Source organism: Choloepus didactylus, chromosome 11 (assembly GCF_015220235.1).
Source record: "Choloepus didactylus isolate mChoDid1 chromosome 11, mChoDid1.pri, whole genome shotgun sequence".
In the NCBI taxonomy this organism is placed as follows: Eukaryota; Metazoa; Chordata; class Mammalia; order Pilosa; family Megalonychidae; genus Choloepus; species Choloepus didactylus.
The window spans coordinates 68,843,844-68,856,743 of NC_051317.1; the positions used below are offsets into that span (position 1 = coordinate 68,843,844).

General features: G+C 41.6%; 1 protein-coding gene across 1 annotated transcript in view; it reads right to left on the reverse strand.

Moving 5' to 3' along the window:
• MROH2B (maestro heat like repeat family member 2B) overlaps positions 1-12,900 on the reverse strand; it is a 61,397-nt gene that overhangs the window by 1,384 nt on the left and 47,113 nt on the right. Inside the window, exons 30-40 of the mRNA XM_037798943.1 lie at positions 11,679-11,831; positions 9,735-9,892; positions 9,143-9,269; positions 8,407-8,594; positions 7,184-7,324; positions 6,662-6,776; positions 5,905-6,051; positions 5,463-5,657; positions 1,843-1,998; positions 1,369-1,503; positions 789-891 (exon numbers count right to left, since the gene is read on the reverse strand). Of these exons, the coding sequence (XP_037654871.1) occupies positions 789-891; positions 1,369-1,503; positions 1,843-1,998; positions 5,463-5,657; positions 5,905-6,051; positions 6,662-6,776; positions 7,184-7,324; positions 8,407-8,594; positions 9,143-9,269; positions 9,735-9,892; positions 11,679-11,831 (1,618 nt within the window). The remainder of the gene's footprint in view (positions 1-788; positions 892-1,368; positions 1,504-1,842; positions 1,999-5,462; positions 5,658-5,904; positions 6,052-6,661; positions 6,777-7,183; positions 7,325-8,406; positions 8,595-9,142; positions 9,270-9,734; positions 9,893-11,678; positions 11,832-12,900) is intronic.

A 12,900-nucleotide genomic window follows, 5' to 3' on the forward strand; every position in this document is an offset into this window, starting at 1 on the left:
CTGCTGGAATATGGGTGAAGTGCGGGTCTTTTTTTGTGGCTGTGAAAGCCTTTTGGACTGTCTTCTTGGATATCAAAGCCTTTGCTTTGGTTTTGGTTTTGGGAGGGGAAGGGGTTTCCTTCTTCACTTTTGGCACCATCTTTGTGAAAAGCTAATCCACTCTTAAAGGTGGCCAAGGGAGTGGGCCTTTCATGGTGGTCTGGATTAATTGGAACAGGCTTTGGGATAAGATTTAAAAATTCATAATGGAAGAATCATCCAAGTCACTTCTCTTATTTTATAGATTAGACAGAAAGGTAATACAGAGAAGTTAAGTGAATTGTCCAGAATCACAAGGCAGAGCCAAGGTCTGCTGGCCACCACATCAGCCTTCTTTCCAATAGTATGTTTCTGCAAAAGCTTTTAGCTTGAATTGAACTTTGGAGACTGAGTATGGTTTGTGCAAAGGGATGAAGAGAAGGGAGGCATTTAGAAAAGAGCAGTGGGTTTGGAGCAGAGTCTTGGAGACCTGAAGGGGGCATACAGGAGCCAGTACGGAGAATGGTCTGTTTGGAAGAGAACGACTGTTGAGAAGTCAAAGAGGTTGTAACTTTTCATTTGCAAAATAAAATAAAATATCTTTCATTTGAGGGAAGATGAAAGACATAAAATACATTCTTTCCTGGCCTTTCTTTTGTCCCTGTCATACCTATATTCACACTGTCACATTGGGGAGCCTTCCAGTCAAAGCAAATCTAGTTGGGAAAGAAAAATACATAACTGCGCAGGGAGCATGGAAGTGACCTCACCTGTGAGCTTGACGGCTGCACTCCTGATCATCTCCCAGCTGCTGCTGAAGAAAGTAAAGGAGTGTGTATGGAGGATCCACAGAATTTCCTGGTTTTTCTTTGCCTAGAAGAGAGATGTATTAAAGAGAGGGCAACTGGAAAGTGATACTTCATGAAACTCAGCATCCTATAATAGGTTCTCAGACTGGAACTTGAAAGGCCAGTCACACTCACATAACCATTAATTTATTCTATTGAAAGATGTCTTATAACTTTAATCACTCAATTAGTGACCTAAATTTTAAAGGCACTTTGGGGCGGGGAGGTGGGGTGGGGGTAGGGGGGTGGGGAGATGGGGGTGGGAGTGGGGTGGGTGTGCTCATCAACAGACATGAGTTCCATGAGTTTCAGGAATGTAGGATCCCAGTCAGGACTTGGGAAAGGAGCAGAGGGAAATGTGGTGGGATGTCAGGAATCATTGCCATCCTTCTAAGACAGTTCTGGCTCTGGCCAGAGATGCCCTGCTATGTTGAGTGCCCTTCTGGGATTTTCCTGGACTCTTTGCCTTCCTTTCTTGGGGCAGCATCTATTTGGCACTCACCAGCTTCACACAGAATTGCCTATAGAAATCTCTGGCCCTTGGTAGATCCTGGCCATCAAGTAGATGGTCTAACACCCCATAGAGTTCATGGAGTCCCAGAAAAGGAATGCAGACAATCAGTACATCCCGGCAAGCCTAGAAAACAGAGTTTTCTGTGTCACAGTCTATAATGCCAGGGTCTCCACTCCAGAAGGGAAGAAATGCTGTGAAGAGTCCTGGGAAACAGGAGTGGTAAAAGCCAGTGGTGTTAAGGGCCTTATAGTCAGCACTGGCATTTTCCTAGTTTTAAGGATGCAAGAGCAAACCGACAAGGATATGACAAGGAAGAGCCCAGAATTGAATAAGTGGATTTCAGGTTGAGTTTAGAGGGACAACTTTAGATCCGGCCTCTCATTCTGGCTAGACAGGCTTGCTAGCTCCTCTCGGTCATGGGAGAGAGAAGAAGGGGACAGGTGTCTGAGCTGGGCCACTTACAGCACCAATCTTGGGATTGGGATCCCAGAGGTGGAGAAGGAATGAAATCATGCTCTTTTTTATTTCTTCAGCAAAAAAAATCTTCCACCTTCTTCCTGTTAGTGATGCCAGATTCTCAAATAAAAGGATGGCAGTCAGTCTCACATCATCCTGTTCCTGTGACAGCAAATGCATCTTGTGGGTGAGTCTCCCCTCACAGGCCATTCCCTGTTCACCTCCTGCCCCCACCACTGCCCGACCCCCTTCCACAAAGGAAGGCTGGGGCTGAGGCATGAGTGCCTTCTCGTCACAGCCGGCTATGTTGCAAGAACACTCTTCCTTTCCCAGCAGCTCTCTCCCCACACTACAAGAGTTTAAATAACTGTGGGTCTGGGGTTTAATTAAGTGATACCATACAGCTGGACATGTGATTTCTGCCTTTGAGTAGTTAGTGGGGAAGTGTGGCCGCAGGAATGATCAACAGGGGATGTTGGCCACAGAAGGCCAGGAACGGTTCGTGCTTGTGTCTTATATCCACACAAATCATACCTTACACAAATTAGCCTGGTCGCATCACTGGCCAAGAATTATGGGGCCTCTAATCTAAATTGCTCAAAGTCTAGGAGTCTTATCCAAGTTCCCAAGTACTTTCTGAAGGGATTGCAGGCAGCTCAGGAATTTGGGCCTTGGGTCTCAGAGAGGTTAAACCAACAAGTGGCTAGGTCTACTCTTGGGTATGTGAAGATGTGGAACATCCTTGCTTGTTGTCCAGGATGGTAGGCAATGATTTTAAGAAACAGAAGGTAAAGTGGTGAGGGGAGATGTTCTTCAATTATCTCGTATGTTTTGCTGATATGGTTTAGAGTTCAAACAAAGGAAGTACATGAAGTTAGATGAATTTTCCAAGGGTTTTTTTTATTTTTCAGGTTTAGGAAAACTGGTTTAGACTATCCTTATTAGAGTACAGAGATAAAGGGAAACATACTCCTGAGTAGCAGAATATTATTTTGATAAACAATAAATGGGAGTCAATAAAAAGCATTACCATGAATAGAAGAGGGAGAAGATGGATGAGTAAATTTTGATGGCAAAATAAACTGCATAAGAATATGGCACATAAATGAAGACGTTATGAAGCGGAAGTTAGTACAAGTATTTCAGAAGAGATAAAAATGGCTTGTTGGGAAAGGCCAAAAAAGTTAAATGAATAGATGAATTGTGACCTTGTCTGTGGGAACTGAAAGTAGAAATGCATTCTTTAAATATACCAGAGATAAGGTCAGGGTATATCTTTAAACAGTCTCTTTTTACAAAAAGAAAGCAAGCTAATAACAAAGTACCAAACAGAGACTTGCTTCCTTTTTAAAAAAACCATTGAATTTTCCAAAATCACTGAACGAATGATAGGTCCAGGAAGAATTGACCAATCAGGATGGTGAAAAAGCAGAAAAGAGAAGAAGTGACAAAAGCATTTTGGGGGGATGGAAGAGATATCAGAGAACATCAAGATCAATGTCTTAATTTTGAGTTTAGGAACTGGAGGCACAGAGAGGAAAGTGATTGCTAACAAACAGCATGGGAAACACTAGTACACAAGGATGGTGGATATATTTTCTGTTCTAACATTTCATCAGTGTTCCCATATTTTGAGAACTCCAAGAAAGTATTGAAATATTTACGAAAAGAAAGGGAAAGCTAGAGGCTATAGAATTACATGCTTTATAGAAAAATACAGGGTTAAAATACCATAAAATATAGTTAAAATATTTGCAGAAAGATAGCATACCTGGAGAATAATTGACATGTCTTTACTAAGGCCTCAGATTTGTCAAATTTTCCTTTTTGAAAATGGGATTGACTTGGTGGCTGTCATGAATGGGAAAGATCTAATCTTCTGATGTAACAGCAAGACTTCAGATTTTTCTTTCTTATGCAGTAACACTGAGAAACATTATCTTGACTACAAAAATCTTAGATGAACTTGGGATTTACTTGTGGCTCGGATCCAGGAAAATTATTATCACTGGATCTAGCAACAACCCAGGGAAACCTAGCAGGTGGGATACTGTAGGAATGACTTCAGCCCTTTGTTGTTAAAGATTGTCATCAATTATCTGCGTAATGAAAAAAAAATAACATCTTCGTTACTTTTTACAGAAGAACTATATTGGGGAGGGGCCCAGTAAGTGTTTCTGAAGATGAGAATTAAAGTGATTTTGACAAATTGGAGAAAGTGGGAAACAAGCAGAAGGTTGTTTTCAAAGGCCAGGTTTATGCTAGCACTTAAAATAGGGAAATTGAAAAATGCGAAACTGGAGAATTATTAACTGTGGGCATATGTCACAGACTAAAATCTAGAGGTCAAGTTGGTTATTAAATTGTCAAGGAGTCAGGAAGAAAGGGCAAAATTAACAAAAATATACCAGGGTAATGAAAGAGAAAAGGATTGGGCTTGAGAGGTAAGTTTTCTTTACATTCTCTTCAGTATTACTCAGCACTCATTGAGAGGCCCAGTTCAGTCACCAGCCTATACAATACTTAAAGAGACGAAAAATTTGGTTTATGAGTAATAATGAAGGAAATAAAGACTTTTCAGTCTGAAGACTAGAAGGTAAGTAGGTAATTTAATAAAGCTCGATACTTATTATGAAGGATGCTTCTAGAGGAAGCAACCAGCAATTTTCCATCTCCTCTGACAACAAAACACGAGGAATCAGGTTTAGATCACAAAATAATAGACTTCAGCTTAACATGAACTAGAATTTTACACTGGTGGCAGTGAAGAAAGTAACAACAAAAAAGATAAACTCTGGAAGATATAAAAGAAAACACCCCTCCTGTCTAGGACTGCTGACTGATGTTTTTTTTAAAGTTAGGGTGAGGAACTAGATCTGGAGTTGACAAACTTTTCCTCCAAAGGTTCAGACAGTAGATAAGTTGAACTTTATGGGCCATATGTTCTCTGTAGCAACTAACTACTCAACACTGCCATGTAGCACAAAAGCAGCCACAGACAATATGCAAATGAGAGGGAGCTGCTCCGTCCCAATAAAATGTTATTTGCAAAAACAAGCTGTGAGCAGATCTGGCCTGCAGGCTGTAGTTTGCCAACCCTTGGACTCAGTGAACATGACAAGTGTTAAAGTGGTGAAGATAGGGTAGGGAGAGACCTGATCCTGCACTGAATACTGTAATAATTTGGGTTCCTCCCCAAACAAGGGTTTAGGTGTAAATATTTGGGAGGTGATTCCAAGAAGCATGTTGGAGGAGTGGCAATGAATTAGGGAAAGGAGGAAAGGTAAGAAAGGGAATATTAATGAGTGGGTTACCCTTATGGGCAAGTGGAGCTCAGTCCTTCAGAGGTGAGGAAGTTGGGGTATTTATTTACAAACTCTTGCTCTTCATTGGTTGAGGGTCCTTCTCACCTCTCCTGGCCCACCCTGCTCTGGCACATCCTGATCCCCGGGCCAGAGAACACCCTCAGGCAGACAGACACAGGGAGCCAACAGCCAGTAAAGGGATTGCTGGCAGGTGACCTTTGGGGCAGACCAAGGAACACGGGTGGGACACTGACTCTTTGAGCACCACCTTGAACCTCTTTCTGTCCACTCACTTCTTCTGGGAAGGGAAGATTCCCGAGCAGGCTCACTTATGTCTTCAAAGAAAGTTCTTGTTTGCAGGACTATTTCTTTGAAGTAGAAGCTCACATCTCGGTCTGTGAGCAGCTCCAGGATCTGTTTCAGAGCCTTCAAGCTTTCGCAGACGACTTCAGTGCGGGCCAGGTGATACAGGCCTCTGATGATAGATTCTAACATGATCAGCTTATGCTTCTTTACCTATATCGAAGTAAGGTCTCTTAATCATGAAAATTGTTCTACGTGTATCTGGGATAGGGTGGGCGTTCCCAGACCAGGGTATTGAAATTCTGTTAGGGTCACATGCACATCAAATCAACAGTGCATGTTAATTTAGCAATTTATTTGGATTTTCACTTAATTTTTGTGCAACCACAGGGTGTGGTTTAGTAAATAATTATATGAAACTTTTCTTAAATGAACGGTTTAACTCGAGGACCCTTTTCACCTTGTGAGGCGCTCCGGAAGCGGTGTTGCCGAGCCCTCGGATAGCCATCTGCCTCAGGATGGCATTGGCGTCCCAGGCACTCTGATCCATCAAGATCAGCACATCCCGGAGATTCCCGTGCTTCCAAAGGATTGGCTCCTTCATAAGCTGAAATCAACACACTCCTCCCCCTTAGTTAAGGGAGTGGCCTCCCTTCAGGAGAGAGCCAAAGGAATCAATAATTATAGCTAATGTTGAGGTGCTAGTGGAACAGAGGAGGAAGCCCTTGGGGGAACGGCCAAATCTGGCAGAAGCTAAACTTGAGATTATACGAGGATGCCAACCAGACACCAACCGCAGACAGTAAGAGGATGCTTCTCTCCCAAATGGGCAGATGGGACAGGGGAACAGGAATCTCTGATGATGTTTCTCCTCTAGATTGTCTGGGATAGCCTTTATCCCAGAGTTTTGAGGTACAGTAATATGCTCATTGGTGACTCTTTGTTCTGTCCCTCTCAGATCTATTGTCTGCCCTTCCCAGCCCTGGGAGTTGATTTCTGCATTCAGGGGGGCAGGAGGAGAGTGAGGTTAGGGTACTTCTTCCTCTCTCCTTTCTTGCTTAGGTGCCATATCCCTGGCGGTAGCTGGGTCCCTCCACTACTAAAACTCCTCTCGAAGGTCCCTGCCCCGTGGTTCCAGCTCTCACTGAGTTCCTGACACTGAAAGAAACAGCCCCAAGGGACTGAGTAAGGCTGCTCTGATGGCTGCTGTCCCTTGCCTCGGAAAAGAATGCAGTGCCAGTTATCCGGTAGTTCTCCGAGGAAGAGGTGAGAGATGAGAAAAGTTGCTCCATGATGTTCAGTATGACTCCGTGTTGCCACACTGCCATGCTCCTAGAAAAAATGCAAGGCTTCAATTTTAGCAGAGACTTTTTTCCTAAACAATGGAGGCAATCTTAGTCTACTTGTTCTCCTTCAAGCAAATAAATTATCTAAAAAGGAATGCTCTAGGAAAAAAGCACCAAGATTTCAACTTCGAATTAACTTATCCCAGTACCTGATTTAAATGTGTTTTATCTAAAGCTGTTTGCTTGTATCACTTTTTTTTTTTGGGGGGGGGGGAAGTGGTGGGGTGAATTTGGAGTTGACCCTACCATCTCTTCCCATCCTCCTTTGCTCTTTCTTCCTTGTTTTCCTTTGACCACAAGTCCAAAGTAAGTCAATTATTCTCAGTGAGGTGCCTGCATTATTCTTTGTTTTTGGTTTTCTCTTTGTATCTGGCTCTAGAAGTCTGCCCTTACCTGGCCAGTGCACATACTCCTATGTGGTGGGTGCCAGGGCTGCTGAGTAGAGACCATAAGTTGTCTCCCTCTTCAGATTCTTTTGCAAGGCCTTCTCTCATGGCTTGGGCCTGCACACATTTCAGAGTTGCAGTTGACAGCCTGAAAGACAGACAGCATCACAATACAGGGAACTGTGAACTCCCAAGCTCAGTCTTTCTGATCCCCACCTTGTCCCACAATCTTGGATGATGGATGTTGTGAAAGTAACAGCAGAGGCAGCCTGACTCTCACACTTCAGTTTTGGGCCCAAAGGGGATGTTCAGATAACTCTGAGCAGGTAAATAATGCCACAAAATCTTGTCAAGCTCCCATGAAAAAATAAAGCCCTAAGGATGGAAAGTATCAAATACCATAGTTCATTAATTCTAAAATGCATTTTTACCCTGTGATATCTCTGAAATCAAGATGTTTCTTCCAATGGATGGTGTGTTACAATTGTTGTTGGCCAACGGCAGTTGTGATGTGTTTGCCGTTGACTGCACGGGCATGGGATTTGGTATAGTACTTTACATTGCTGTTATTTTAGTAAAGTTACATGTATTGTTGGAACTACATATGTTGAGTCTAATGCTGTTTGAAATTTCTTTGAAGGATTACACTATGATTTGATATTGGGATGAAAAGTTATGCAAGAGGGCAGCGAAACAAAGCAAAGTGATATAGGATAAAAATCTATACCTAATAGTCCTAAGAGAGCTCTTTTGATAAATATAAAATAAAAATTTTAAATTATGAAAAAACATTGATTCATGGCTTAAGTGGGAGTATTTTTTTTGGTTATTAATGGTACACAAAATAATGGTGCTTCATTTAATTGATGACATCTTAGATTCAAAGTAATATGGTATTTCTTTTTTAGCTTTCTTCTTTCCCTAGTGGCCTTGAATATTATGGAAATTCAGTTTTCCTAGAAAGTTATCAGTGATAGAGGTGAAAGGAAATACAGTGGACTTGCTAAGGAAGAAAACAGTCACATATTCCTTATGGGCACCTCCACTGGGGACTGCCTCAAGGAATAAGAGCTACAAGGCCTGGTGTCATGGTGTTAAGGATGGCAGAGGCTTGTTTCTTCATGGGCAGCTGATGCTGTGCCAGCAAGTGCAGGCCCTGAATCCCGCAGTCCCTCTCCTGGACACTGAGATCAGATCACTTGTGGAACCCCTCCCTGCCCAGCCATTTACCTGCAGGGGTCTGCAGCCTGCTGCCGTTCTCCCTGATGCATGACCCGCCGCCTCCAGCTCAAGGCAGAAGTGGGCATCTTCAGGCCCAGCGTGCAGCTGACCAGCTTCAGGAGGAGAGTGAACAGTTCTGGGTACAAGCCTGTGATAGGGGTGCCCGTTAATACCACTTCATGTATAGCACAGGCCACCTGAGGGGAGAAGAGACCCCCTGGTTAGGCAGCCTTCTTTCCCCAAAGGACATCTTCTCCCTGGGCTGATCTCCAAGTTTATTTTCCCCCCACACAATTGCTCTCCAAGTTGACCATGCTTATGATAAAAACACATAGGAAATGGGCAGTTTATTATTTTTTTTTGGAAATGACTAAACTAGGACTGTGTTTCGTTCTTAGGATTGCCATGTTAGGTGACCCCAAACTCCAAGGGGGCACCAATGATGTAAAATGAAATGTTTTCCATCTTTAGGGCTTTTCACTATAAAACGGTGTTTGGATATTTTGAGGACCAATTTAGAAATTTAGATACAGATTTTCTTTGGATTGATGATAAATTTCCTTCTAAAAATGATCAACCACCGACAAAATTACTGCCATATTAGTTCAGTAGAAACTCGAGTTCAGTTAAAATCGGGGTTTGAGAGGGAAAGAAGTATGATTAATGCTACTTCACCAAGTTCCAGGTGGGAACTGATCATGGAGTAGGGTACAATTCCAGGCATGTGATGGGCTGTCCAACTCACTGAAATTGCATCCGTTCCGGCCATGTCGTCTTCTATCCTAGTGTCCAGTTTATCTGTTAAGGCCCGCAAGAGTTTACCACTGGAGGCTGGGTTCTCAGCCAGAGACTTCCACAAAGTCTTTGTGTCCCTAGGGTGGCAAGGCAGGAAGTTGATGAGGCACAACTTCTTGGAATTTCAGCTTTTCCATCTGACTCACTCTAAAACAGCAATTTCAAAGGCAAATGGACATGATGCCATGCCTGGGGATAATAAGGATATATTTTTTAACTACCCAGAATCCTGGCTTTGGGTTACTGAGTTTTGTAATGTTCATCAAGATAGAAACATCTCATTTAAGTATATTCTGGGCAACCAGACAAAGGATAAATGTTCGCTTGTTAATACTCACTTAATCCTATGGTGTATTTTTTTCTCAAAGAAATCTCAGTATCTTTCACTGAGGGTGTATATGAAGAACACTTGGAAAAACATTACATGTGATCCAAATACCATTTTTTAAATTATTAATTAGGTGAGATGCTTTCATACCTTATTTGCTACTTTTTTCTTAAACAAGGTGCTGGAAGAAAACACCAGCACAATTCGATTCTACCTGTCAAAGGGCAGAGCCTTCTGCAAAAGGTTGGCAACAACTGCATCCATGTGAAAGCTGGCTATCTGGGAGATGGCTTCTAGCATAAACTGAAAACTTTCCTCCTTCTGTCTCAGTATTGGCATGTGATGGTAAATTGTGTCCAAGATCTCCAATAGCTATAAAGAAAAAAGTTGAATCAAGCATTAAATTGCTATTTTCTCTCCAGGTGAACGGCTCAGGGCAAGTACCATCACCTATTGCGATACTGGGTGATGGTCGATGAAATTTAAGTAATACCAAAAGCAGTATTCGATTCAGTGCAAAGCCTATCTCTAGCCCAAGAGTATTACTGATGAATTGGGTGTTTACTCTTAATTCATTTTAGCAAATATTTAATGAAACGCCATATTAGCAGGTATCGTGCTAGACATTATTGAGTGAATGATCCAATAAATGATATCAGCCGTATACCCAAAGGCATGTGCATGAAACAGTATAGGGCAAATGCTATACAAGAAGTGCATAGGACAGATAGGGGAGTTCAGAAGTAATCGAGGTCATTTTTGAGATGTATCTTAAAGGGTCTTCAAGGATATGTAGTAATTTCAAAAGGCAAGGTGGAGATGGTGGGGAAGGGAATCCTAAGTCAGGAAGAAGAACATAAATAAAGATACAAAATTAAAAAATGTATGAAAGCATGGGCACAAGAAAATGCCAAGAATATGTTCCGGATTAGGAGAATGGTCTAGTTTGGAGGACAGACAGAATGAGAGTGATGAAAGGAAGATAATTTGATTGAAAAGATGAAGCCAGATTCTAGAGGGTGACAAGGACCATCTTTCTGAATTTGGATGTTAATCTGGGGGAAAGATGAAGCCAGATTCTAGAGGGTGACAAGGACCATCTTTCTGAATTTGGATGTTAATCTGGGGGAAGCAGGGAATGATTTTTGACATAGAGAAGAGCATATTTCTATTCTAAAGTAACTTTGCTTCTATGGTAGTTGCAAGCTGTATGTACACCAGAAAATCATGCTCTTAAACTTAATCAATTCCTGTGGGTGTGAACCCACTGTAAGTAGGACCTTTTGATGAGGTAACTTCAGTTAAGGTGTGGCCCACCTCAATCAGGATGGGTCTTAATCCTATTACTGGAGTCTTTATATGTAGAATGAAATTCAGACATATAGAGAGAAAGCCACAGAGGGAGCAGCCAGAAGCTGAATATCAGAGGAACCTGGAAGAGAATTTAGAGACCAGGAGATGCTGCCATGGGCCTTGCCATGTGACAAGCTAAGGACCAAAGATCATGAGCAACCAGCCCAGAATGCCACAGTTTTCAGGGAGAAAGCCTCTCCTTGATGACACCTTGATTTGGACTTTCTTTTAGCCTTAAAACTGTGAGCAAACAAATTCCCATTGTTTAACCCATTGCATTGTATTTGCTTTGGCATCCAAGGAAACTAAAACAGCTTCTATTAGATATTTCTCTCCATTTTCATTTTGAGGAGAGACAAATTTTCAAGGTATCTAAAAATCTGGGATAAACTTTTTTTGGGGGTTGAACATGATATTTCTCTGAATTATAGTTCCTTAATTATAAATATCTCCCAAACATGATTGCCATAGATTCCCATTTTGATGTCCTATGACAAGACTTTACCTATTGCATGAATAACCTTCCCTTATGCTATAAACACAAATACACTCCAAATTTATTAATCTCTGATTCTCTCACACCTAGCTTAGTGTCTGCTCTGTATAGTAGGTGCTCAATAAATATTTTTAAAAATCTGATTGGAAAATGATTATCATACATTTCATTTCTAATATTCTTACACAAAAGTCACACTTTGGAGAACTTTTTTTTTTTTAATTGGGAGTAATTGAGTCTGGGCTATGGGGACCAGAACTTCAGAAATATTAGAATTCTGCTCAAATGTTAAGTGGGTAGTCAGTTCACCTGATCTTCTAAAGCAGCTCCCTGCTCCTTCAGGGCAGCAATCATCCAAATGCCACAGGCCTTTGTACAAGTGGGGTTGAGGCTCTCCAGGCCATCCAGTGTTTCCTCCAGGAACATCTGGATTTCTTCACTTGGGATGAACTTGCTGATAATCTGAGAATTCAACCAGAAAGATTCATGTATTCAAATTACCTACCACCTCACTTGATATCTGGATATATACAGCAATTGCTTGTTTTAGGATATCAGAAACCACTGGGCTTTCCAAACAGCATATGACTCTGGGGCCACAGAAACTAGAGAGAATGCTAAACAGAACACAGACATGATCTTTTAACTCTTAGCAAATTTTCCATGGAGTCAGTCGCCTTTTTATCATTTCATACTTATTGCATTCTGAGAATGTGGAGGAAATTTCCTCTCCATGTCAAAAGTTATAGTGTACTCCATAAAGTGAAAATAATGCATAATATTTACATCACAATTCATATATTGTAAGGCACTTTCACATATATTTTATATATCATAGAAATAAGTCTCAAGTCTGTCAAAGAATCGCTAAGGCTTGAGAATTCAGGCAAACTTAACAACATGTACTAAGTGCTGTGTTAAATACTTAGTATGGATTATTATGAGCTTTCATGTGTTTTGCTCTTCCATATTTCAGTGTTGAAAACAGTCAACAAATGGTCAATAAAATTCAGCATTTGCCATTTTGATCATTAGGTAGAACTACATAGGATGCTTGGTTGATAGGAGTGTGTGAGTATGTATGTCTGTGTGTATGTTAATGAAAAGTGGGTGGCTGGGTAGGGAGGAGAAAAGCTGTCAGTCTGAGCAGGTTCCAGGAGAATTATCTGGTGCTTTCACCAAGCAAGATGTTAATGATTATGAGTCTGTACATAAGAAAACATTCCTATTCACAATTGACTTCACCATACATTACATAGCCTAATGGTGTTTTGTAGGACCATTCTTGAGAGGAAATGAGCTCTTTTCCACAAGTAGTTGCCATATTCCAGCCACTTTCAAGTTACCATGGTTCTGAGGTCGAAGGATTGGACTACTGTTTCTCTTCTATGTAATATGGAATGCTAGCCTGGTGTGCCAGCTCAATGGTTATCTCTTTTGTTCTCACATCAGGATGGATGCTTCTTTAGGAGAAAAGGAAGGGAGGGAACTCATGTCCCTTACGTAAAGCCCCTCTTTCAGTTCTGGGCTA